General features: G+C 29.7%; 4 protein-coding genes across 6 annotated transcripts; 2 read left to right on the top strand and 2 right to left on the bottom strand.

The window, feature by feature from the left end:
* Window positions 1–159: 159 nt before the first annotated feature.
* Toc (toucan) lies at window positions 160–15,929 on the top strand. 2 transcript variants are annotated; one of them, XM_074246161.1, is made up of 11 exons: window positions 160–911; window positions 4,986–5,220; window positions 5,304–5,406; window positions 5,489–6,482; window positions 7,026–7,507; window positions 7,724–7,836; window positions 9,906–10,031; window positions 10,096–10,206; window positions 11,857–12,005; window positions 13,327–13,456; window positions 13,562–15,929. In XM_074246161.1, the coding sequence occupies exons 1-11, from the start codon at window positions 903–905 to the stop codon at window positions 14,947–14,949; spliced, it is 3,840 nt and encodes a 1,279-aa protein (XP_074102262.1). In that variant the 5' UTR covers window positions 160–902; the 3' UTR covers window positions 14,950–15,929. The 2 variants fall into 2 exon arrangements, with proteins under 2 accessions (XP_074102262.1, XP_074102263.1); XM_074246162.1 differs by lacking the exon at window positions 160–911 and adding an exon at window positions 3,276–4,755.
* Window positions 15,923–20,751, bottom strand: LOC141529563 (ATPase family gene 2 protein homolog A). 2 transcript variants are annotated; one of them, XM_074246167.1, is made up of 6 exons: window positions 20,625–20,751; window positions 20,188–20,380; window positions 19,101–19,286; window positions 17,358–18,763; window positions 16,410–16,679; window positions 15,923–16,324 (listed from the first exon to the last, which is right to left on the bottom strand). In XM_074246167.1, exons 2-6 carry the CDS (start codon window positions 20,369–20,371, stop codon window positions 15,986–15,988), a joined length of 2,385 nt encoding a protein of 794 aa, XP_074102268.1. In that variant the 5' UTR covers window positions 20,372–20,380; window positions 20,625–20,751; the 3' UTR covers window positions 15,923–15,985. The 2 variants fall into 2 exon arrangements, with proteins under 2 accessions (XP_074102268.1, XP_074102269.1); XM_074246168.1 differs by lacking the exon at window positions 20,625–20,751 and adding an exon at window positions 20,464–20,601.
* A 65-nt stretch (window positions 20,752–20,816) lies between these two features.
* LOC141529565 (uncharacterized) lies at window positions 20,817–24,719 on the top strand. The gene is made up of 8 exons (XM_074246173.1): window positions 20,817–21,028; window positions 21,175–21,291; window positions 21,995–22,098; window positions 22,189–22,402; window positions 22,516–22,569; window positions 24,069–24,211; window positions 24,337–24,494; window positions 24,581–24,719. Exons 1-8 carry the CDS (start codon window positions 20,956–20,958, stop codon window positions 24,636–24,638), a joined length of 921 nt encoding a protein of 306 aa, XP_074102274.1. The 5' UTR covers window positions 20,817–20,955; the 3' UTR covers window positions 24,639–24,719.
* Window positions 24,719–25,776, bottom strand: LOC141529568 (uncharacterized). Its single transcript, XM_074246176.1, has 3 exons — window positions 25,616–25,776; window positions 25,221–25,348; window positions 24,719–25,110 (listed from the first exon to the last, which is right to left on the bottom strand). Exons 1-3 carry the CDS (start codon window positions 25,695–25,697, stop codon window positions 24,958–24,960), a joined length of 363 nt encoding a protein of 120 aa, XP_074102277.1. The 5' UTR covers window positions 25,698–25,776; the 3' UTR covers window positions 24,719–24,957.
* Between the last annotated feature and the right edge of the window lie 905 nt (window positions 25,777–26,681).

Raw genomic sequence — 26,681 nt, 5'->3', positions numbered from 1 at the left:
TACATTGAAATTACGTGGCCGTTTATCATTCGATATTGAAACTCGGACTTATGAAATAGTACTTTAGAAATTTTTCTTCCGGTCTGGACTATGCAATATGTATGAGTTATATTCGGCCAAGTTAATTAAATTAGCCGGATAGTCAAAAAACACTAAGCCCGTTATAATGAATAAAATATTCAGAACTCATTTGTAACTAAAATTTTTTTTTGCAGACTGCAAGTTTTCTAATGACATGCGGAAAGCGGAAGAAAAACTTAATTGGTGTTTTGGATTATATTCCATCTCTGAAGATTCAGTGATAAAAATAATTCTTTTAAGAAAGTGTATAATTAGTGAAGCGCTATCAATAAAAAATATCATTAATTATTAACTACTGTAAATATTTGAATTGTAAATTAGAAAAAATGACATTAAGTGGACATGAAGAAGAGAAAGTTAGCAAGTTGGAGTGACAATGTCTCCTAGAAAGGCTCAAGAAGAATTATGTTATTCAAGTAAAAGTTATTAGGCATTGTTTCACAGCTATCAATAAAAATCGAAAAATTTATCTACGAAATATCAGGGACTACAAAGGCAAAAGTGATATAGAACTGGATAAACCCCCCTTCCTTGGTGAATAGTGACGCCCCCAATGACCGCGCCGTTGATCAATACGGCGCTCGGAACGACGCCGGTTCATCAAATATCCCCAACAAGTAAGTTACTTAGTGCATTTCACTTCGTGTTTAAACAAAAGTCTGAATTAAATAAAATAAGTGTATAATGTATTACTGTTTCTTTTACAATTATTATGAAGAATCGCTAAATTCGATCAGTTTTTATTAAAGTAGATTACGCCCGATAGAAACAACAAACCAGCATATTGTGGAAAATTGTTGTAGAATTGACTCACCCTCAGAATGGCGAAGGTAAGAGTATTCCATTATCTATTTATGTAGTTTTAAAATTTAGTTTTTATTAATAATCGTGTTTTTCTGATACTCGGAAAATAAATAAATAATTAATAGGATTTTATGTAATTAAATGAAGAAAAAAATGTAAATAAAAGATGTTGTTGACCCATAAAGTGGGTAGTGTCGGAAAATTTCCAAGGAAATTCGCTTGTGACACTGGTTTTGTATTTGCTGAGGCATGCGCGTGTTGTTTAATCAGTTACAAGCTCAACGTGTAATAAGAATAAGGAAGTAAAATATAATTTGCTAATAAAAGCAAAAATATTGCCAAGTCTAAGTATGGATTATCGAAACTGACAGCTGTCTATTATTACTCTTTCTTATTATCATGCTTTATTTCTCAGACGATGGTGTGTATCTGGAGTTAAGTATGCTCTTCAATCGTATTTGTATCTTCAAAGTGTCCGGTTAATTTAACAAGTATTTATAATACAAAAATTGAAGATGAAAAGAAAAAGAAGAAATAGTCTTTGGAAGATAAAAGTAAAAACTATTATAACACTGAAGTTAGCGGTCAGCTGTCAATTTTAAAAATTTTTTTGACAAATTCATTACAAAAAAAAATGCTTCTAAAAATTTTCACTTGTAATTTTTATTAATTTTCACATGTGAAACTTTTTAATAAAATTTGTTTTAATAATTTAATTGCTATAAAATTCAAAAAAAAAATTTTAATATCTGTCAACTTCAGTGTTATTAACTATTAATAAAATAAAGATAACGAAATTGACGAGCGGAGGAGGATGGAATGATCGATAGAGCTAATAGAATGCGGTGGCGTTTCGTAGATTTATCAACATATATTTGTACTCATATTATATGCAAATAAGATCCATGTGTAAAGATATATCTGTACTGAGTAGAGACAGAGAATTTTTTATAAACTATTTACAAGAAGTGCTTGAAGCCGCATCATGTGATTGCCGCATCATGTGATGGAACATACAGCGTAAGACTTGGTTAGTAGCGAAGGTCGTGCTGCTACAAACGCTTCGGACACTTCGGCTTCAACATTCAACGTTATTACTCCAACTACTTTGCGCTACAATCGACCAGTGTGATCAGTGATGGTCAGCTAGTTCGGTCGATTTACGATTAAGCATTAATCGTGCTTTTTAATTTGTTTTTCTTCTCATAAATAACTTTTATTAATTTTAATTCTAATATTAATAGAAATTATTTTTTCTTGAAGAAAACTGTTAAGTTTTTGTCCGTGATAATGTACAAGGAGACTCTACATATTGACATGTAGCTAGTCAGTGTCACTGTTGGACTGCTATGCTGGAAATTTTATACTCGGTTCAATGCAATGTTGAGGCCAAAGAGCGGAAAACGTGTGTGGTGGTTTTTAAGAAGTAAATATAATATTATCTAGTGTAACTCTAGTTGCCGCGTCGACAACACACGAGTTAATGCTGGTTTATTTGCGAAGATGCGACGCCAGGTCAATTACATAAGGCGAGGCTTCATTAACATGCGTAAATATATATTTTGTTTGCTTATTAAATATTTTAATTATTCATCGATCAATTTGTTTACATTAAGATAAAAGATTAATTATAAACTTAATTTAAAATAATCAGAGCAAACTTGATAATATTTTCTTGTTTACTTATATATTATCGATGTATAATAGTGAATGTATTTTTTTTTTTTTTTTCAGGCTTTAATGTTATATTATATGTTACGAAATTCTTGAAATATGTTAATGAGTTAATAGTACGAGTGCAAGTGATGATATGGGCTATGGGTGTGAGTAAAAGATATATATTTTAATATAATGCACACATAGTTTCCCTCCTGACGTGTGTTTAAGTTACCGTCGCGATTGCAGCCATTGCTTGTGCAAGTATGAGAAAGAGCAAGAGAGAGAAACTAAACAGGTGGAATTGGAATGTATGGATAAGATGCAAGACGACACAATCATTAGGCATTGGTTAAAAATTCATAAAAACTGTTGACATGAGCAAAGTTTTTAAATGCCTCAATATCTTTCGACATTTTCTGTTATGACTTCTTATCTATTTTTTATTCGTTTTTTTTAAATGTATTTTTAAAAGTTTTTTTTTTTTTTTTTCCATTACATTACAAAACTACCTGTTTAGCCGTAACATTTTGACGGTGGAATATATACATTATATTATATATATTTATAAAAAGTAGATTTCTAATAAATTATAAGAACTGGTAACATATGCTTAAAGTTTCCGTATTGTTAATTGTAATTTTATATTTTCTCTGGTGTGTGTAGTGATTGAAAAAATCCAAATTGTAAATGAATAGAATGAAAAACGCGTGCGTGCGAGACGAGTTGAATTAAAATGTGTGTGCGTGCGGATTCACGGACTGATGAACGCATATCAGAATCTTTGTATCTAAGTAATGTAATGTGTGCTTTAACATTTCAGATTGAATGTATAGTTGACTGTTGTTAATACATATATATATCTCAACGTCATCATCATCATCATCACAAGTTGGTGGATAGTCCACAATTATATCCGGTCAGGAATCATTGTTAATAAAACAAACTGAGAGTCAAGGTCTTTAATTAACATCAACAACATTAGCGGCTGATTATAATTTAAAAATTATTTGCTTATTAATAAGCATTGAATAATAATTGAAGATACTAATCGTATTGACATTTGACTTTTTTTACTAAGTCAACAATTTACGACTTAATAACAACTTTTTTTGCTGTAAGAAAAAACACATGTGAGCATAAAATCACAGTGTGTTTTTAATTGTATAATAAAAGAAGAAAAGAAGAAGAAGAAAATTTAATTGGATACCCTTAATAACGATTCTACGACGTGAGACGCTATACTCCTTGGCTCTTTTTGTGTCAAGCACGATAACTATGATTATAATAGATAAGAGTATGTGAGCATGGGGTATATGAGTAGGTCGATTCACTGGTGTAACACAGCACAAGTTAGCATATAACGGAGTAAAATAAGAATAAGAATAGAGCGTTGGGTAGGCGGAGTGAATTAGCACGAATTACCGCCTGCAATTGAATGAAATCGTGTTAGCTCTCATCATACATTATATACATGTAGCCTACTTATTATTCATTTAACGATGCGTCTGCTGTTTTAAATTCTTATTTATCTTGTTGATAAATATATTTAAGAGCTTCCAAATGCACAAGGAGGAGGAGGAGGAGGGAATAATCAAAGTGTAAATAAATATTTAAATAAGTAAAAATAAAAAATGTAAAAAAAAATATTTATGGTAATGCCGCATAGGTACATGTGGTGGTAAACAATGGATTCATTCAATCGGCGTGACATAAGCGTTATTATCGACCTTGTTTATTTTTAATTCATAGAATTTCACGGCAATGATGCGTGTAAAGTATAAAATGTTAATGTAATGTATGTAATGTAAGTAGTGTATGGTATGTGTGATTGTAAGAAAGCCGTTAGCCGTACAGCTCGTATGTAACTTCGATTGACCGAGCTAACGGCCGTTTGTAAAATTCATCTAAAATAATTCAAATTGTAAAATGTTTATATTTTTTCAATGTAAGATATAATGTAATTTTAGGTACTGAGTACTTATACTTTATACATCGTTCATACATTAGACAATGTGCATATATCTAATTTAAGTGCAAGTAGAATTAGATAAAGCGCATGCGTTTTATGTGCGCGCGTCGTCAAGTTAGAAGTACAAATGCCCTGAATTATGTACATGTATAAGTATATGTACCTCCAAGTTAAATTAATCTAAGCCAGTTGGCCAGGTTATCGTGCGAACCTAGAACGGATAACTCTATAAACACGTGATGGTAATTTTGATAAATTAATTTTTTATAAGAATGAAATAAAAACAGAAGGGAAACGAGATAGTATTTGAATATTTACTTAGTAGTATTTTATATCTATGCCGATAGTCTGATTATTATTTATCTAAATCTAAATATGAATATATTATATAGTGATTATGATAAGGTGATAACAAGAAAATGGGTTAATGTAGTTGGTGATTAATATTGTTGTTATTTTTGTTTGTTTGTAGAACGGTGAGAGCAAAATACCCGTTTCACGGGTTCCGCGCCCCTCTTTTTTATTGAAGCCAAAGATTATTACGCCGTCAAAACACAGTACGGCTATTTTAAATGCAACACGTGATAGAAAATCAATTATTTCTGGATGTTTTTCACCACATGATTCTGATGAAACTATTGTTTTGAGAACACCGAGAACATGGTCGATCGATAAGCATATTTATTCTTCAACGCCGCCTGATACAGGTTTTACAAGTTTTTATTTTATTTTTATTTTTATTTTTATTTCTATCTAAAAGAAGATATTAATTGGATATTTGTTTTTATAGCAAAACTGCCTGACACTACATTTAAATCATCTGGGGTATGGACTGCTGATAGTAATGTGCAACATGATTTATCATCACAACGAAAGGATGAAAAGTATTTCAGGTATGTTAATCAGTTATTAATTACTAACTGCAGTGTTGTACTTTTAGTGTAATTAACTAAACTTTTTTGAAATATTTTATAGTAATTTTTACGAATCATCGAGTATGATCGATGATATTGGAAGTAGCTGTCTAATTGACTCATCAGTGAGTAGTAATTTTGATGTTAGTGGATCAAGTTGCTTGAATACACCACAGCAGTACCTAGTGTTGAATAAGCAAAATTCGTTCGAGCATGACGAGAGCCTGGGAATACTGACGCCTGACCAAATGACCGACTTTACTATTGCATTGGGTTGCTCCCGGACCCCTTCATACGAGAATCTCACTGGTTCTAGATTGGCTGGAACCTCTTCATCATCGTCACGTGCTTCCAGACCTACCAATGTTCCATTTGTGATTGACGTAGACGCACCGGGTAATTTTTGTGAACGTTCACCGTCACTGGAAGAATTACCTCTTGATGATTCAAAACCACTTAATATAAAACTTTTAATTGATGACCAAGCCGCAAATCAAGTTACAACAACAGCCGCAGCAACTGCAGGAATTTCAGGTGTTGCAGTATCTAATGCTTCATTGCCAATGAGTTTTGTTACCTCGGTAACAAGTATTACGAGTCTGGAAGCTGGTTATCAAGGTGACGGTGAAAACTCTCGGCCAGCAAGTCGTGGACCAGATCCACCATTAGTTTTACCAGACAACTTACCGGCTTCTTGTCGACTACAAGACCCTATGACTGATTCTGATTTTTTTACCGAGAGTGACGCTGATGCACATGAAGATATTGGCAGAGGCGATCGTCGTGCCCAAGTTATTGATGGTACACTTTTCTGTGCCCCAGCCGGCCGCCGATGTCCAAGCTTTGCTGGCGAAGAAATGGACTCAAGTGGAATATATTCAGATCTTGATAAGCGACACGACGAACGCTATAATCTGGAAGAACCATTGAGTGAAGATCACACTCCAGATACTGCTAATGCTGGTGATACTCCCGATATCCAAGTTTCTCCTAAATCCAATCTCTCACCGACTCTTAAGCCTGAAGTACCGCAGACTATCTCCAATTATTTACAGGTCATTATAAAATCAACTTTAATTAAAAACTAGTCATCATGATTATAAATATTTTTTTTTATTTGTGTTTTATAACTCTACTACGGTCAGAATAATTATTTTTTTTTAAACGATCTGGCTAGTATTTAATATCTGATTAATTTTTTTTAACATTTAAAATTATTAGTATTGTGAAATTGATTATTTTATTCGATAAATATTTTATCAAGGATAGAGTAATTTTACAGGTATATTGATTAAGAATTGTGTTAAGAAAAAAATATTGGACTATTCAGACGAAGAATTGAACCTGCGACCTTTCGATTTTTTGTCAACAAACAATTCTTAATATATACATTGAGTTAAAATTATTTTTCTTGTGGTTAACAATGAAAACTATTTGTAAAGTTATTTTATTCAAGGCAAAATCTTTCAATGAAAAATAAAAAACAATGATAAGATATTTAAGTTATTAAGCATTAGCCAGATCGATAAAAAAATTAATGATCATTATTAATATTATTATTATTTTCTAAGTAATTATAACATCGTTATCTTTAACAGGTACCAAAAAGCCCTGAAGACATGGCAATAGAAGCGACTCCAGAAAAGAATGATATAACTGTGATCCATGTTGTTAATGATAGTGCTGAAAGGTCATCAACGCCTAAATTATTAAATAAATCAGATCAAACAGGCCTGAAAAAATATAAAATGCCAAAAAAAAATGTGGCGTCAAAAATAAAAGCCATGATTGAATGTGGCGTGAAAGAAGATGTTAAAGAGCAACGTCGTGTTTCAAGGACTCCAAGAAAAAGCGGTCGTTGGGACGCGGTAATGAGTAAAATCGAAGCAGGGAAAACTGAACAGCGAACGAGGCCACCGCGCAAGGAAGTGAAGTCTAGAATCTTACAAAATCTTGTAGCAACTTCTTCTTCCTCTTCGTCCTCCTCGTCTACTTCTTCATCTTCCGCTGTCACTGTGGCTTCCGCTAAGCGCTTGCCCGGTGATGCGAATAATAATAGCAATGCTATTAAAGATAAAAGGTAATAGAATTAAATTTCAATACAATAATAAACTTTTTCATGCTTTGTATCTTTAATAACACTGTAGACAATTTATTATTCAAATTATCCCAAGATCAAGGGTTAATAAGATCCATTAAATTTAATTATTAAAGTAAAAAGCTGAAAAAGAAAGACTTTACACTATAATGAGTACCATGATAATAATAATAATAATTATTATTATTAATTTTTAAGGAGATCAAGAATACGTCAAAGTAATGCTTCACCCACCCAAGAAACTGCTCGTAGCTCAGTCCGCAGTTCAATGAGCGATATCAGCAGTGCTACAAGCAAGGGCACAGCATCGAGTGAGTATTTAAAAAAAACATCTCTGTCACATAACATGTTAGAAAAATAACACGTTGTCGTTAACTACATAATATCCAGTCAAAGTATTTTGCCCTCTTGCCAGCCACGAGATATGACGGCTAGTCTCCAAGCCCTTCGGTTGTTCTCGGCGATGCTCGTGATAGCTCGTACACCTCCAAGTCTCTGCAGTTGTGCGGTGTTCGGTGGTACGATACGCCGCGGCATGCGCTTGACTGGTCTGTTCTTTACTTGAACGATTCAGTCATCCCGAGTTTCCTATTCAGGTCACTCGAGTATATTATAACTTGTATTGGGACTCCAAGATCAATCGAGTTCACTAAGTGTATTGTCATGCTAGCCGTTTTTAATTTTTTATTAAATCTTGTTTGGTCTAAATTATTCTTCACGGGATCAATCAGTTAAGCAAAATTTTATTGCGGTGTTTATTTTGTTTAATCAACTGTTCTCTCCTGGTGTTTCTTCATAAAATTTGAGTGTATAAAATAAAATAACGATGAATAATTATTTTTATGGAGATGGAGATGGAGTAAAAATAAGTTTAATAATAGACCGCTGTTTCAGTTGTTTGAATTTGGAGTAACAACATAAACTGTTATGTATATGGTTTAGCATCCACACATGAAGAAGAAGACGCAAGTGCGAATAGGTCAACGGCATATACACGTTTATTTCCGGCATTGCTCCTTCCCTCAATCTTCCCGTTGGTTCTTTGTTGTTAAATCGTTCTCCACCACCGCTAGACTCTTTACCGTTGGTTTGCTACCCGGTTTCTCCCTCCAATTCCCCCTCACTATCCGGGAGACAGGTGTACCACCTGGTCGCCACGTGCTTGATCTACCAAGGCCGACGGGAAAAGGGTGTACCAGAGATAGCATTCAGTTCTTTGGTACCAGTACAGTGTTCACTTCAGTTTCTCACATCTTGAATCTCACATATGCTAAAAAAAATCCATTTAAATAGCACGTACTTTAATCTTAACTCTCCTGATCAAATAGTCATTAAATCAATTTAAAGTAACAAGTTGTTGTTGTTATTGTTTAAATTTGTTTTTGATATTTATTAATCACTTCTACTGGCTATACTTAAAATGATTTAAGTGTTGAGATTTAATAAGATGTTGATGGTGTGGTGCAATGCGACATATGCGAGTGATTCAAACGAAAAGACCAAAAGAAACAGGATGAGAGGGATTTCGTGCCGTGAAACTCAACGAATCTGTCAAGCGATTGGGTGATTGGCCGAGCTAGATACCTGTAGAGGAATTTGTCTCAGAATAGGCTCCAAGGGCAGTCACGGACAATGTAGGCTATTGCTCGTAAAGCTTCGTGGCATTGGCTCGGAGCAAATTCAACGGTCAAGGCAATCAAATTTGCTATTGTCGCTCTTTTCTCTTAATTTAAAGTCTAAATAATCAATGATTATTATAGTTGCCATAATACTTAAAAAAAAAAAATTTTATTAACTAAATTTTTTAAATTTTGGACACTATGTACTCTGTAATATAGAAATACTATTAATGGTTCGTAAATAATACTTAAATTACCAAGATAATCGTTTGTATTGGTACCGTTATTATGGGACAGCAGGGGTCTAAGGGCAGAAGTGCTCCAGTGCGAGCTGACCTAGTAAGAGAATCAAAAATAGGACTCGGAAGTTTGAAGAGAGGTATAAACACTCCTTGTATAATAATCGATAAGTTATAATTTATAATAATTATTTATTAACTTGATCCCCTTATTTTTTTAGTCTTATGCTAAAACACCGTTATAATATGCTTGAATATATATATATATATTAATCCACGATAGAGTAACTTTTCAACAACCTGAAATCTTCTTCATCGAGGTCGTCTATTTTAATATTCTGGCATACAGTTTAGCTACACACGAGTATCATTCAAATTTCCTGTTTATTTTTCATTGGCACTTAATGCCAACTTTTTTAATTTATTTATTTTTTTTATTCATATCTGTTCAATATCTTTCACGGGTTATTATTGTTATTATAATTATTTAATTCATAAAATTTTTTTCTCCCATTGTTTCAGAACGATCACCTGGTAATATTAATCAACAGAGAAGAATTGTTAATGGCCGAGGTAGTCTTAAACAGAATACACTCAATAATGATTCGAAAAAAGGCTGCCCACTTGATTTATCGCCTCTCAATCTTGGTCAGTATTTAAAAGTACTTTTAAAATTTTTATTTTTATTAAATAGTTATTTTTATATTTATAGATAAAAGCCCAACGCCAATTCGTAAATCATCTTCAATACGACGAGCAACAACTCTTACTAATGGTGTGAGCACCAATGAAAAACAGCAAAATGGTTCCAGTTTGATGAAAGGTGTGCATTAAATAATTATTCATTAATAATAAGGGCTTATTAAATAATTGCTACACTTATATGGAGTTGCGGTAAAAAAAATTGCCAATCGTGGGAGCATCTATTATTCGTGTGAAACATATAATCATCCATATTTCTCAGACTGCAAAATGTAAATGTGTAGATCACATCATGCTCTGTGACTCGGACGGTTTCGGTACAATACGGGTGGGTGGCTAATGGATAATATAGAATAGGGTCGAGTAGGGTAAAGGGGACATGCTGTACGAAGCGTGTAAAATTGTGTGAAACACAAGCAACGAGATATGTTACATTATATAGCTTAGCTGTTGAGCTAATTCAGTCGAACCGCGTACACCGTAGTACTAGTAAGTTTACATAGTTATGCATATACATTTAATACACATGTACGCTCATTCTTACGCACTTATACTGGTTATCATCGTGACATACGTCTGAATATAAACGAGTATTGCAACTTATGATCGTTTTATCACGCCCTTATACTTGACACTTTATATATTACTATTCAATTCATTGATTTACAGTAGTAACACACTACTTCCGTCCGTGAGTTTTAGTGTCTAGTAGTTACTGAAGTAGTGCGATAGATTTTTTTTTAATCAATATTTTGTCATTAAATTATTTTTTAGTTGGATAATTTTAACTATAAAATTTATATTTTTGCATTTATTTACGGTCGTTTTAAATTTTGACCTTGATATCCCGCGAAACGAACTGCGAAATTGGTATTTCCGGTTATTAAAATCGACGAGTTTAATGCCTTAGAACTTTATAAATAAGCTCTCACAAATTACTTTTTTATGGGTTAAGAATTTTTTTTATTATTTTACTAATTTAAAAATTCTATAAAAATATTTTCCATTAAATTTATCATTATTTACAAAAAAAATAAAAAAATTTGTTCTAATATTTGAAAATTTAAGATAGTATTGATTATTATTAAAATAGAGGAATTCAAAAAAAAAATAAAAAAGTTTGAAAAAAAGACTATTTAAACTGTTAAAATACCGACCCCTTATGACATAGGTATTTTATCATGTAACATTAACGTGTTTACTTAATGTCTAGTCAGTAAAATGGTAAATGTTTAGTCGAGACTATTTGGGAATTTTTTTTATAAAATTTTCTTCTTTTGTATTCTAATGATAATGAGAACAAATCTTTTTTCGGACGTAATTACCTGCTTAAAAAATCTTTATAGGATTTTGATGGGATAAGCAGGCTAAAAATTTTTCTTTCAAAAAAACCTTAATGACGTATAGATAGAAAAATTGATTGGTTGATGTGCACTCAGATATATCTATGAAAAAATATAGTAGGGATAAGACTTCTTTTAAACGCATCCGGATGTCTGAAAATTTGGTAGTTGATCAGCAGTTCGAGACGACTACAAATCGTTGAAAAAAATTGATACGTAAAAAACTAAACTGTTGTTTTAATTTTAGCTAATAGTAGTGTTGTTGCAACAAAAACGAACGTATTCGTTGATAAATAAATAAATTAATTTTATTGTGTGGTAATATCGTACAGTTATATTATACACATATTGAAAAAATACTTATACTATGACTAAAAAAAAAAGTGACGGTGTACTTGACGCGATGGCATATGTTGAACTTATTCCAGATCGTATTATTAAGGAGTTGGCTCCAAGGGCTACAAGCATTGAAACTCGTCATCAGGAAGCACAAACTACCGATTTCGATGGTGATTTAAAATGTGCTGATGATTTTATTCAAGGTTTATGCATAACCGTGCAGTATTTAACCCGACAGGTATTTATAAATTTTTTTAATTTTCTATGTAACAATTTAATTTTTTTTTGTTTAGTAGTTTTTTTAGTATAAAATTTTTCATCAATATAAATCAATAATTCACAAATATTAAAAAAATTGATAACATGTTTTTTTAATTTAATAAATAGTGCTACTATTAAGAATTAAATGTTAAACTATTTTTTTTTTTTTTTTTTTTCCATATTCACGTGTCTTCAGGTGTGCCTGTTGCAGTAACAATTAAAATATTCCTTACAATATATTATAAATCTATGACAATTTTTTACACACTGTATTTTATGTAGATATAAACACGTAATTATTTTAAAATGATTTCACAGCGGTTAAAAATTTTTAAACGTTAAAAAAATTTTCTGCCCTCCGGCCGGAAAGTGGCAACTTTCTGGCCGCTGCGCTAAACGAAGTTGCCACATTCCGGCTACGTCGAGCAGAAAAATAGTATACACACCTTGGCCAGTAAAAAGTAAAGCCTCAGACCACATGTTTGTCAACCTCGGCTTCGCCTCGGCCAACAATTACATGTGATCTGAGACTTTTCTTATTTTACTGGCCTAGGTATGTAATATACTATTTGTAAATATTATAAAATTTGATTAATTTAGATCATTTTAAAAAATCGCGTTACTGATGCCATAAGGGCGTATAATAAAAATCCTATTTTTTTTTCCAAGTCCAAAAAAAATTTTTAGTTTGAAGAAAATTTTATTTTGTATTTCTGCACGTTTCATTCAAAAATACGTTGATTCCCGAAAAAAATTTTTTTAAACGCCCTTATGGCTTCCGGGACCCACTTCTGATGCCATTAGGGCGTCTAAAACAAATTTTTTTTTTTTGGAAACTAACGTATTTTTTCGAAAAATGTCCAGAAATGCAAAAAAAATTTTTTCTTTAAGCTAAAAATTTTTTTTCAACTTAGAAAAAATAATAGAATTTTTAATATACGCCCTTATGGCATCCGAGGTGGATCCCGGGAGCCATGAGGGCGTATAAATTTTTTTTTGCATTTCTAAATATTTCGGACAAAAATACGTCGATTCCCGAAAAAAAATTTTTTATACGCCCTTAAGGCTTTTCACTGGGACCCTTTGCTGGTATACGCCCTTATGGCATTTGGATCGCGAAATAACAGTCGATTTTATAATTTTCAATTATTATTGACTACTTTGTTCAGCTACGTATTTAGTATTACGTTATTATAACATTGAAAAAATTGAATTCAATATAAATAAGAGTGTATTTTATTTAAACTGAAGGTAAAGCGTAAAAATATAAATAGAATTTATTTTTTTTTTTTTTTCAGTTTGAAGATCACACAACGATGACACAAACAAAATTATACAATTTGAAAAATGCTTATGGAAATTTGGAAGAGACGCTTGATAAGGAGAGACAAGACCATGAAAAAGAAATTGATGAACTCCGTACTCGTTGTAAGTATTTTTCTCTACCAGTAATTGTTATTGATTTTTTTTTTTTTTTTTTATAAAATTTTTATTTATTTTGAAAATTAATAATATTTATTTCCTTTATAACAGTGGAAGGAATTTATGAAGAACGTATAAAAGACCTTGAAAGTACAAGGCAAGAAGAACGAGACGAATTTCAAGTTCAACTTAAAACATCATTAGACAAATTGGCACGAGAACACGAAGTAATAATAGAAAGATTAAAATCTGAGCAAGAGTTGGAAATTAAGGCTAAAGAGAATTATTGGAATAGCAAGCAAGTAGCTTTAGAGTCATTAGATAAGAAATCAGAATTAGAAGCACTTAAAAAAGATTATGAATCTTTGAAATTGAGTTTTAAACCAGCTATGTCATTTAAAAATGGCATGATTAAGAAATTGAAATCAGAAATTGACAATTTGAAACGACAAATTAAAGATAAAAGTAAATTAGAGAAACGTGTGAAGGAATTGGAAGATCAAATTGAACGGGAATCAAAACTATCTAAAGATTTAATTTACGCTGATAGTTCGCCATGTGAAATTGAAAGTACGTCATTAAGTAGTGATCAGGTGGCTGTTCTTCGCGCTGAAATTTGGTCATTAAGATCTGTTTTAGAATTACGCAGTCAAGAAAATTCCGCAATGAGAAGTGAGAATGATATGTTACGTCGTGACGTTGAGGGCAAAGAAGCTCTTGAGCAGCGTGTCGAAACTTTAGAAGCTAGATGTGAAGATTTGAAAGCACAATTACAAAGTAAAGAATCTTATGAACGTCAAATAGCTCATGAAAATGAAATTTTATTGGGTTCATTTCATGAAATTTCAAAACAAAATAAACGATTGACACAAAAAAATGAAGAACTACAATGGAGATTAAGACAAAAAAGTGAAGTAGTGAGTGTTTTGGCAAACCAATTAGCAACACCAACACAGAGACTATCTAGATCACTCGGTCCAGAGCACATTGATCATTCTATATCGGGAGAAAAAAATTCACCCGCTACCTCAAGTTCTATGATTAAATTTATGGTCCATAAAGGTGATTCAGTGTCATGGACACTAGAAATTGATGAATCTTGTGATCCGTTACCAAATGTTGATTCAAGACCAGCTGTCTCACGGCAAAACTCACTCAGAAGAGCTCCAAGAAAATCTTTGGATATCAGAGAGCGATCTAAAAGTGTCTCTACATCAGATACTGTGACTAATAATAGCGAATGGGCACCTAATTACAATTCTACACCTCTTTGTGCTCGCAGGCGACCACGAAGTGATCCCTCGTCTAATGCGATAGTTGCTAATCCACCGCTTGTTTCAACTAATGAGTCTCATACCGGCCCTAGACCCCAAGAAGCTGGCGGTGAAGCTATGATTTCCGAAGAAGCTTCTGCTACTAGTAGTGAAGATGAATCATCAGCAAGCAGCGATATTCCACGACTACCCATGGGCTTTGATTGGAATGATTCGGTTGAATAAATAAATTAGTTAGAAATATCTCTTGCACTCGCGACAATATTTTCCACCAATTAGTAATAACTGGATTAATGATTAATTAATAACTTTTTTTTCCATTTAAGAACTGAATTTACAATTTTTTATTCGTTCAAGTGCATGTATTAATAATTTGATTTTTTTTTATTTAAAAAAATACCACATAAAACGGGCACCCACTTTTACAATAAGTTTTTTTCACATTTTGCATTTTTTTTTTTTTTTTTTTTTTAATTAAATTAATTACAAAAGTAATAAAAAACGAAGTTATTTTTTTATCGGGTTTGTAAATATACAATGATATTTGACGTCACTATCAAAAGTTATGTTTAGTTATAATATTTTATATGTAAATATCACGTAATAATTTTTATCTTTTATTATCGATTAATTATTATCATTAATATTAATACTTGTTATTATTTTTAAGTATAATTAAAATTTAAAATATAATAATAATATACTAATTAAAATTATTTAGATGTTGCTCGGAAAAAAAGATATTTATACAAAACAGTAATATATAAACTTGTGTCAGCCGTTATGTTAAAAAATTTTGTCGATAATGTGTATATCAGAGATAAAAGTAAAATAAACAAATAAGTATATATATATATATATATAAATATAAATATAATTTATGAATTTTTCTATGCGTGATAATAATTAATTCTCATTAGAATAATGTTTCTTAAATTAAACAATATTGATTTATTATAAATTCAGCAAATGCGAGATCTCTGATCAATTTTTGTTGCTGCAAAAATATTATTTTTTTCGTAAAATTTAGCAGTAAAATAATTATATGCATAAATAAATATAAAACAATTTAATATAACAATCAAATAAAAATAAAAAAAACAAAGTATTAAAAGATGAGAAGTGTGTTTTCCCTTGTACATGTTGAGTAAGTGTAATATAATCATCCGTAAAATAAAAAATAATATAATAAATGATATATAAAAGTATAATTGTTTATTTGACTCTTGTAGCAAAATATAAAATTTATAAAAATTATATTCTATTTGTTATTAGTGTTATTACAAAAATTTTCATATAATGAAATAAGCTTTGCAGAAGTTCGTGGTTTCACTATTTTTAGTGCATCTGCAAAATGTTTACTCAGTAACACCTCTGAATTAATATCGTTTTGCAATGCACTCATTGCAGCTTCATGGCACACTGCTTGAATTTCCGCTCCTGAATAACCGTCAGTAAGATCAACGAGATCTTGGATTTTAACAGAAATTTCATCAACCGGCATTTTTAAAAATTTTATTTTGAATATTTCTCCACGAGTATCAGCATCTGGCAATGGGACATAAACAAGTCTGTCCAATCTTCCTGGTCTTAGTAATGCCTATAATAAAAAAAAAATATTAACATGAATTCTGTATAAAAATAAAAGAAAGTTGACTATAATTAAAATTAAATATCATAATTACTTTATCTATACGATCGGGCCTATTAGTAGCAGCAACAAGTGTAACATTTCCTAATGCAGTCACACCATCAAGTTCTGTTAATAATTGTGCTAAGACCCGTTCTTGAACGTTGTTACTGGCATTAGCAGCACCTCCGGTAGCTCTTTCACCACCGATAGCATCGATTTCATCAATGAACACTATTGATGGCGCAACTTCGTTTGCTTTACGAAATACTTCACGTACTGCTCGTTCGGATTCACCGACCCACTTTGAAAATAATTCTGGACCCTAAAAATTTAGTTATTGTATATTTAATAAATACAAACATTCAATCGGTGGCATCAATTATTATTACAGATGCACAGTAAAAAATTTTGCGTCATTGCATCAAAAAATTTTGTGTTAAAAATTTTTATGTTAAATATTTAACACTTTTTTGTGTTGATTTAACAGAATACGTGTTAAATTTAATTTAGCAGACATCTGATAATTTTTTAATAAATTATAAACAACTTATTTGTTACAGAAGAAATAGTATAAAAAAATGCATATGGAAATGTTCATAAGTTTTTTCTATGCAATTTTTTAGATTTTCCTTACAACCATTAAGTTAAAATTAATCTAAAAATTCTCAAAAATTAGCATGATGAATTCACCTTCATTAAATTTAATGAAAAAGAAGTTAGTCGACATTTCAAAATTTTTATAAATTTTTTATTGAAAAAATTTCAATTAAATAATTAAAAAAAAAATTTACCTGTAAAAAACTTGAAAAACTATAAGTGTAATTTTTTAGAGATATCTTTTTAGTTGTAATTTAATTAATAAAAAAAATCACAAATTTTCAGACGTCTGCTAACCAGTGTCATTAAATTTACACATAAAAGTGTTAAATATTTAACATAAAAATTTTTAACTCTAAGTTTTTTAACGGAAAATTTTTTACTGTGTGATTAAAAAAATTACCTTGATGTTTATAAAGTTAAGTTTACTTTCAGTGGCTAAGGCTTTAGCGACCATAGTTTTGGAGCAACCCGGTGGACCGTACATCAAAAGTCCTTTTGGAGGAGTGATTCCCAGTCGTATGAAGACATCTGGATTTTTCAAAGGCCACTCAACCGCTTGACATAATTTTAATTTAAGTGATTTCTGACCACCAATATCAGACCACTTAACGTTAGGTACCTCAACAGAAATTTCTTTCATCGCTGTTGGCTTAACTGTTCTTAAAGCTCCCATGAAATCAAGCGCACTGACATATACATACGGATTTAACTTATTATCTTGATGTCGTTTAATTGCTCGCATACCAGCTTGAGAGCAAAGCACATTCAAATCAGCAGCTACGAAACCATGAGTTACATATGCTATTTCATTGAAGTCGTCATCACTAAAAGTATTTGGCATTTTAGATATTAATTTTTTTAATATTGCACAACGCATATTTGGAGTTGGTGTAGGAATTTCTATTTCACGATCTAGTCTACCAGAACGTCTCAGTGAACTATCGATTGAGTCTAGTTTCGAAGTAGTCATAAGCAATAGAGTGTTGGCATCAGATTCCTGTAAATCATCAATTTCTTGTATCAACATTGCCAAAAAACGTTTTTCACTGTCAGACAATCCTTTTTTTGTAAATAATGTATCAATATCATCAATAAATATCACACTAGGTGCTTCAGCTTTTGCCTCGGAAAATAAGTCTGATATTTTTTTATTTTCGTTGTTTAAATATTTTGTGGATATTTCACTAGCTTTAAATGAAAATGTTTTTACGTCATAACTAGAAAATAAAACATTAGCTATTGTCGTTTTACCAACCCCGTTAAGGCCATAAAGTAATATACTTTTGCTAATTCTAAAACCTTTTAAAATTTGCTTACATTTACCTAAAACAACGTCGACAATATCGCGTAATTCATTTAAGAGTTTATCGTATCCACCGATATCATTTGCTGTTATTTTACTTTTTTTATTCACTGCTGTATTTATCTCGTCTTTGATGACTTTCCATTTTGTAGTAAATAAAGATAGGAAGAATTTTAATTCCCTTTCAGTTATGCTCATATTTTTAAGTCCGTCAGCAAGGTCATCTTTGCTGGAGGTATTTAGTGATGAATTATTATCTTTACCTTGAGTGATATTAACTATTTTGAATGGTAAATTTTTTCCGTAAAATGGAATGTTTATACGATTTCCAATGCAGAAAATTTTTCTTTCGTTATAATTTTTGAAAAGTATTTGCAACTCTGGAGTTATTTTTGGTGGTTCTTGTCTTCCTACGTATTTGATTGTTATTTCTTCAGCAGATAGCGGTTGGTTTTTTAATTTCCTGACTTTTACTGGCCCACTTACTTTATTTACGTCCATTGCTTAAAAAAAAAAATATATATATATATATATATATATATATATATATATATATATATATATATATATATATATATATATTTTGTGTAAAAACAATTATTACTCAGGCATTCTTATAGAATTCAGCGAAAAAAGTCTTTACTCATCAGATTAGCGCTTTAATTTTATATCAGTGAACAGTTTTGATGAATTTTTAAATATTTCAATCAAAAAATAAATAAAACATTATTGATTTATTGTAAATAAAGACAAATAACTTAAAAGATTCTACAAAAATACCTTAAAAATAATTTTTTTTTTCTCCAAAAAATTAAATAATGTTTCATTAATACAACTTACTATTTTTAGTTAAACATACACTAGTTAAACTTTTGTCACTGGTGGGCCACGCTGTTTTAACTATTTCTACATCTTGGAAAGATAAAATTACTCTGTCGCCAATCGCTATTTGACACAATTCTAATGCAGATTGAGACATGAAAACCATCTCATGGGAATCTCGTTCAGTGATATTTTTTGGAAGTTCTGCAAAAGTTTTTTATTAATACAATTCATCATTATTATGATTAGAAAAAAATTAAGAAATTTAATGATACTGTCCGTAGACCACTGACAATTTTATAATTTTATTTAAAAAAACTAATTTAGTATTAAGAAAATATTAAAAAAAAAAAATTACAATTATAATTTGTTAAAATTTCTAAAAATGGATTTTTTCTTAATTATCGGTGTAACGATTGACTGATAAAAAAAAAATTGTCAGATATCGATAAATCAATGTAGTACTGAATTTAACAGATGTAAAACAATTTTTTTTTTATTATTATAACAATTAAATTACCTAGAAAAAAATTTGCCAAAAAATTTTCACATGTAGAAGTTTTTAAAATTATAAGTGCGAATTTTTTAAAATATTTTTTTTACAATAATGGATTTGTCATAAAAATTCTAAGAATTGTCAGGTGTCTGCCAAATTTAGTATCATTAAATTAATGATAAAGTTTATGACATTAAAGTTAGCTGTCACTTAACAAATTTTTAATTTTATTTAACAATTAAATTAACTAAAAAATTATTTTTTAAAAATTGCATTTTTAATTTTTTTAAATTTCTACATGTCAGTTTTTGTTTTTATTATTTTTTTTGCAATAATTTATTTGTTAAAAAAAGTTCTAAAAATGATTAAATATCTGTTAAATTAATTTTCAATGAAAATTAAGTTAGCAGATAGTTGATAATTTTTGAAACAAATAAATTGTGGCAAAAAAAAATTTATAAAAAAAATTGACATTTAAAAATTTTTAAAAACTACAAATGCAATTTTTTAAAAATAATTTTTTGGAGCAAATTTGTTTGTTAAAAAAAATTATCAAGTGACAGCTAACTTTAATGTCATAAATTATCATTAAAATTTAGATGCGCATACCTTTTGAACAATAAGTATCAACAGAACTGTAAAGAATGTTATTTCGTATATAATTATGAGTCCATTTAACATCTGACGGAGGACATGTAGACTCATGGAAGCACGTGTCTTTTTGTGACATTGCTGATTGACATTTGTCACAAGTAACCCAAAGAGTCGATAAGCTTTTTCTTGATTTTGACATTTTTTGAACCTGCAAAATTTTTGATTTTATTTAAATTTTAATCTTACTTACTTCAAAATCTATAAAAATGTATTATTGAATATTTTTTTAACCTTCTGTTATTGTAAATATAACCTAAAATAAATAAATTGTCATTGGAAAAATTTCTCCTTACGACTTAGATGATAATTTCATCTTGAAATAATGAAAATTTTGAATAACACTTAAAAAAAAATTTAAGTGACAATTTAACATGAAAATATGGAGTCAATACCTGTTATATCTTGAGATCTAAATATTGATGTGATGAATTTTACCCCTCAAACACGTGTGGGTATTTGAATAACACGTGCATGCGCGCCCTCTAGCCAATACATTTTTTTTAATTATTGGCGGGAATTTGAAGCAAAGTTTTTTTCTAGCGTAATTTTTGTTGAATGACAGCCGGTGACAGTCTAATTGGAGATCCCAGTTTGTGAAGGGCATAGAATACATATACTATGTATACTAGCTTAATGTTTTAATGTTTTTCTCGTTACTATTATATTACACAGAATTATATTGACCACGTAAATAAAAATTTATATCAACTGATAAACAAAATTATGACGAATGCAACAGAAAATTGTTTATTAAATACCGGTTTGTTGGTTCTCTACATTATTTATCTCCAATCTGGTAAGTATTGACTCATAGTTCTTCGAAGTTATTGGCAATAAGCAATAAAATATTGAATATTTTAATTATAATCCAACATTCTTTGCAATTATAAATTCTAAGTGAATAAATACTTGTTTTTAATTTCACTATTTTTTTTATTTTAGTTATAGCCGAAAGTAAAATTGAAAGTGCAAGCGACCTGGAACGAGAATTTGCAGATAAGCCGACACGATCTTTTCGTTGCTGTGCAAGACATGAAAAAAAAATTGGAGTTGGCTACGGCAAGTATAAAATTTTTTATGTTGAATTTTTATGTACTGAAATCAGAAGAGATCAACTATTTTTTTTAAAAATAAGTTAGCGTTAAAAAAATATTTTTTAAAAGTTGTAAAGTTTTTTTTCATAACACTGAAGTTGACAGACTTTAAAAATGTTTTTAGAATTTTTTAGTAATTAAATTATTAAAAAAAATTTAATTAAAAAGTTTCACATGTGAAAATTAATAAAAATTACAGGTGAAAATTTTTAGAAGCATTTTTTTATTGTAATTGATTAATTAAAAAAATTTTTTAAATTGACAGCTGACCGCTAACTTCAGTATTATTTTTTTTCTCATAGATTTTTTCATATTTATGATAATTTATTTGTAATAAAAAATTCATAAAAATTTATAATTTTTTTTCAACGAGTAGGTTCTTTTTTCTCTTTCATAATTTTTTTTTTTTTTTTTTTAAAGAGTTGTTTTTGTAATGTAGATTGTCGAAGTAAAATTTATTTAGTGAAGCCGGATGTATGAAGCCAACAGCGTAACTACCAATATCATATTAATCAATTGAAGCGTGCGACGTAGCTACACAACTTGCCGTTGTAAAATTGTTCATCCGGTTGATTTTATAATAGTGGTGCCCTTCCATTCAGTATCTGCACTTAGTAATGACCTACTTATAAGTATTAATTCATTAATATTTATTTAAATATTTTTAGGTGTATCTGGTGAAATAATATCTATTGACTCAGGACACTGTCGGAGAGTTTGTCCTCGTCACGCTTCGGACGACCCTGGAGATGTCAGCAAGCCGGCTGTGCAGGTATAATTTATTATCGATACTTTATTTTATTTATTTACTTTATTATATTATGTTATATTTTAATTTGAATTGATTTATTTGACTTATCAGCGGTGTCCACCCCGTTCGCAATGCCACCCAAGGTCTTCGCGTATGGAAAGGATTTCTACGCTTCAAGGTGTTAAAATAGTTGAAGTTATCGATAGCTGCGATTGCTGGCATGAATCACCATGCAGTCGAACATCTTTTGAACAACTCGTTCATGCGGGAACACCTTATCAAGTTGCTGTAGACGTTGGTCTTTGTTTGGGAACATGTTCGAAAGGTAATACCTTCATTCAAGGATAAGGCATCTTTTAATTTATTGCACTGGATTTTATTTATATTTCTCTTTTTTTTTTTTTTTTTTTTTTTTTTTTTTTTTTCAAATTTAATTAGCATTAGGTTGTAGACCTTTCAAGAATGGTACGGTCAGCATAAAAGGACCGAATGGTAAGTAATAAAAAGTTATTTCATTTTTATACGGATGCATTTGATAGTAAATTATCTATAGAGTCAAGATAAGCTAGATTTTTATTTAAGTTTGTGGAATTTTATAATAAAAAGTTCGATAAAGTTTTATTATATTTTTTTATTGTGTAAGATTTTATAAAATTTAATTACTCAATTTGATGATATTTTGTAAAATTTTAATTACATTTTTTTAATTACATTTAAAAAAAATAAAGATTCCATCAATTTTTATAAAATTAAATAGATTAAAATTTTACATTATTTTAATCTTATAAATTTTTATAAAATTTGAAGAAAAATATTTTCTTCAGAATTTTAGTTTCGCTTTAAGATATTCAGTCCTTTCAATTCAAAAAATTGATTAATTATTTTAAATTTTTGGATAAAAATAAAAAAGCTCTTCATTGATGAATTTTACTTCAATAAAATAAGTTCGAAATACTGTTGAACTCTTTAAATATGCTGCTAAAATTGAACTCTCCGAGCTCAAAACTATAACATATGTGTTATTTTTAGTTCTTCGAGCTCAAAAGTCTGATAGAAGTTTAATAAAATACTATTTTTTTGAATTTCCAAACCACAATAACTTTTGAATGAATATACCGATTTTCACGCAGTTAGCAGTTTTTGGCGGTTTTTAAAGCCTCGTGAAGGATTTTAAAGTTTAAATTGATCGAACAAGGAATTTCGAAGTAATTCCGAAAAAACGCTCTTTTCGGTTTTCTTTCGACAATGATAACTTACGAACCAACCAACCGATTTTCACGTTCTTGGTGGTGATCGACGTGGTTTTTTGATGATAATAGCTTATTATTTTTTGAAAAACCGATCAGTAAAGCCGTTTAAAAGTTATTCCGAAAAAACCACATTTGAAAAAAATTTTGTTTGTAGTTTTATTGAGATTTCTCAAAATCTACCGGTTTAAATCGGTCCAAATTGCATTCAAAATTTAAGTTTGGTCAAGTCTTTTTGAATGGCGCCAACTACGATAAAATCGGTCAAGCCGTTCAATCTCATCAGAACTCGATTTTCGAAAAACCAATAACTTCTTGATTTTTGAAAATTTTCAATTTTTTTAGCGGGAAGTTCAAAAATTAATTATCAATTGAAGAGAAATGTTGTTGGGTAAAAAATTTGCTTATATCAACTGAATATAATATATTTTTTGAACAAAGTGATAACTATTTATCAATCGAAGTTATAAAGATCTTAATTCAAGAATCTAGAAACCAAGAGAATATATACTTAAAATAAAAATCGATTTTCTTCAGAATAATTTTTTTTGAAAATTAAATCTGTTGGATGAAGTAAGTTTTTCTATCAGTGAAAACAACTAAATTTATCAATAATTTTTTAATTGAAATTTGTAAAAGCCATTGGTGTCTAAAGCTAAAAATTTTCTGCCTTTATTTTAATTGTGTGATAAATTTTACAAATCAGCTATTACAACTGATCATTTTTGCCTAAATATTTAACAGGGGATGAAATTTATCAAGTGATTCAAGAGTGCGGATGTGCTGATAGTTGTCATCGAATGGAGCGGATTGAAAGCATTCTCGACTACAGCCAACTTGAAATCAAAAGAGGATCGAACACAAGTGATGTTAAACCACTCATCAGGGTATAATTACAAGCTATTATATTTATATTTTTAAAAATTCTTATAATTGATTTATGTCACATAAATCAATAATGTACTTATATAAATTGGTGCATAAAGAAGTATTAATTGCATTGAAATTACAGCACATAAATGTTGGACATTGTGATGGATCGTGTCCAGGAAATCATACCGAAAAAACTTGTTTATTACGTGATAAAAAAAACCCGGCAAGATGTTTAGCTGGATTATACTCTAAGCAATATAAATGCACACCAGTTAGATTTAAAGTACACGAATATAGGTAAAGTACAGTTTTTTTTTGCTTCAACAATTTATGAGACATAAAATGCGGCCGCTTTTATAGGTTTACTCCTTGTATTTTTGCAGAACACGAAGAGGCTCAAAGAGGGAAATTATTGAAATAACTTCTTGCGCCTGTGTATGAAACTCAACATCTGTGTAAAATATTTATAAATATTATATTGATAAAACAAATCAAAACAGGTTGAAGCTGGGTAAACGAGGTCAACTTTCAAACGAAAAGATATTTTATTAAATGAACATTTATTTGTTTTTTACCTTACTTGTGTATAAAAAATCTTTCGGCTGGGCGCAGCTCAATAATTATAATAACAATTTCGTAACATCATTAAGTCGAAGAATACAGATCATTTTAATTTTCAAGGTCATGTCCTCGAGATTGTTCAGTGCCACGTCACTTTCTTCCTTCTTTGTAATCTTTCTTCTTCTTTGTAATCTCTTTTTTATGAGCTTCGGTGAACCACATAGGGACGAGGTAGAGGTATAAAGAAATTTTTTCCGTTGCTCGGATTTCGCGATTTTTCTGGCTTCTCCTTATCGCTTGCTATTTTTTGAATCACTGAATCCTCGTGATCTTTTAATGGTATAACTCCGTTCTGCACAAATAATATTATCAATTATTAATGATTAATTGATCAATTAAAACTATAAATATTGATAAAAAAAAATTTGGAAAGAAAATAAATGATATAAATTTTAATTATGCCTGAACAATTTCTTCATGGAAGGCTTCAGCTAACGCCGGATTTATGTTTATCAATGGTTCATTTCCGTGTCTTATGTACACTCCAATGTAACCTGGTTTGTTCTGTAAAATTTGAATAGGCTTCGAATCTGTTAAAATAACAAAATCAATTTATCGATTAATTAATTAATGCACTGGATAAAAAATTAATTGTAATAATGTGTGATTCTGAAATCAATAAAAATCTGATAATTTTTTTGACGGAAAAATTATGAGGAAAATTTGAAAAAAAAAAAAAAATTATTGATGCAAATTTAAAAAATATTTTTATACAGTTTTATAATAATTTTTTTGTTTAAAGAAACTAAAAAATTAGTAGATATCGATTGATTTCAACACAATTAATGTTTATTTACTTGTATAGTCACTAAATAAAATAATAATCACAGAAATTAACAAAATAGAACTTTTGTAAAAATGAGTGTTAATCCGAGCCATTTCTGTGTGGTAAAACTGTAAGCGAGTCACTGAAACTTTTGTTCCCGTTCAGCAGACATTTATATTACAGACGAGATGACCGGGCTGGCGTCTTTCTCCCCCCATTGTCGGCAAAAGTATTATAACCACCTTTAGGATTTATCTTATGTTACGTCTATCAAAATCAAGATAATAGAATAAGTCAGCGAACATCGTAGCCTGTAGGTATATTTTACCTGTATGAATTCTTTATTGATATTATCACCTTCCATTGCCCGGTATCATCATCAGTATTTATAGGATTGACGATAATCCAGCCGCTAATCGATTTCATACTCAATTATGATCAATGATCATATTCATTTAACTCATTTTATTACCGGTAATTTTATAGAATTGCTAATAAAATTGCATATTTTAATTAGTATTTTTCCAGTAATTGTTTCTTCAGAAAACAAAGAATGAGTCAACGAAAATTTTACAGAATTACTTTATAGTTTGTAAGATGATGTCTTAGAATGGGTGGTATGAGGTATTATGGAACTTTATTAGATTTCTTATGGTTTAAGTGGATAGTGCGGACTACATTGTACCTAATCGACGCTAGTAAGATCTACTTTTATCTAGGATGATCCGCTTCTGCCTGCAGTTTTTTAGGAACAAATTATCTGGTATAAAGAACTCAATTGTCAGTCTTGTTTTTAAGTTGTATATTTTTTAGGGATTTCTTTGATTTTTTTTTCATTAAATAATTGTGGAAATTCTGAGAAGAATTTTGGTCCGTATATAATATTTTATAATCTGTGTATAATATATTTTATATTTAATATATCTTAATATTAATTTAATTTTATTAATTAAATAAATAAAAATAAATTAATAATTATTTAATATTATTAAAAAAAATATATAAATATAAATATAAAAATAATGGATAATCAACACTGGTAATAACTTATAAAAGTTATAAGTGTTAAAAAAATCATTTTAATTGTTAATTTATAA

The sequence above is a fragment of the Cotesia typhae genome, unplaced genomic scaffold (assembly GCF_013202065.1).
Source record: "Cotesia typhae breed Kobodo isofemale line unplaced genomic scaffold, CoteBio_Ctyphae contig_48, whole genome shotgun sequence".
NCBI lineage: Eukaryota > Metazoa > Arthropoda > Insecta > Hymenoptera > Braconidae > Cotesia > Cotesia typhae.
This window is presented reverse-complemented; position numbering and strand designations above follow the sequence as displayed.

Bases quoted from the DNA above. Each gene is read 5' to 3' on its own strand.
- Toc (XM_074246161.1), top strand. The intron at 7,508-7,723 runs GTAATAGAATTA...TTAATTTTTAAG, and splicing joins AATGCTATTAAAGATAAAAG to GAGATCAAGAATACGTCAAA. The intron at 7,837-9,905 runs GTGAGTATTTAA...CCATTGTTTCAG, and splicing joins AAGCAAGGGCACAGCATCGA to AACGATCACCTGGTAATATT.
- LOC141529563 (XM_074246167.1), bottom strand. From the start codon at position 20,371: ATGTCAAAATCAAGAAAAAGCTTATCGACTCTTTGGGTTACTTGTGAC. The intron at 19,287-20,187 runs GTATGCGCATCT...AAACTTTTGCAG, and splicing joins TGATACTTATTGTTCAAAAG to AACTTCCAAAAAATATCACT. The intron at 18,764-19,100 runs GTAAGTTGTATT...TTTTTTTTTAAG, and splicing joins TGTATGTTTAACTAAAAATA to CAATGGACGTAAATAAAGTA.
- LOC141529565 (XM_074246173.1), top strand. From the start codon at position 20,956: ATGACGAATGCAACAGAAAATTGTTTATTAAATACCGGTTTGTTGGTT. The intron at 24,212-24,336 runs GTATAATTACAA...TTGAAATTACAG, and splicing joins ATGTTAAACCACTCATCAGG to CACATAAATGTTGGACATTG. The intron at 24,495-24,580 runs GTAAAGTACAGT...GTATTTTTGCAG, and splicing joins TTTAAAGTACACGAATATAG to AACACGAAGAGGCTCAAAGA.
- LOC141529568 (XM_074246176.1), bottom strand. From the start codon at position 25,697: ATGGCTCGGATTAACACTCATTTTTACAAAAGTTCTATTTTGTTAATT. The intron at 25,349-25,615 runs GTAAATAAACAT...TTATTTTAACAG, and splicing joins TTTATTTAGTGACTATACAA to ATTCGAAGCCTATTCAAATT. The intron at 25,111-25,220 runs GCATAATTAAAA...TTATTTGTGCAG, and splicing joins TCCATGAAGAAATTGTTCAG to AACGGAGTTATACCATTAAA.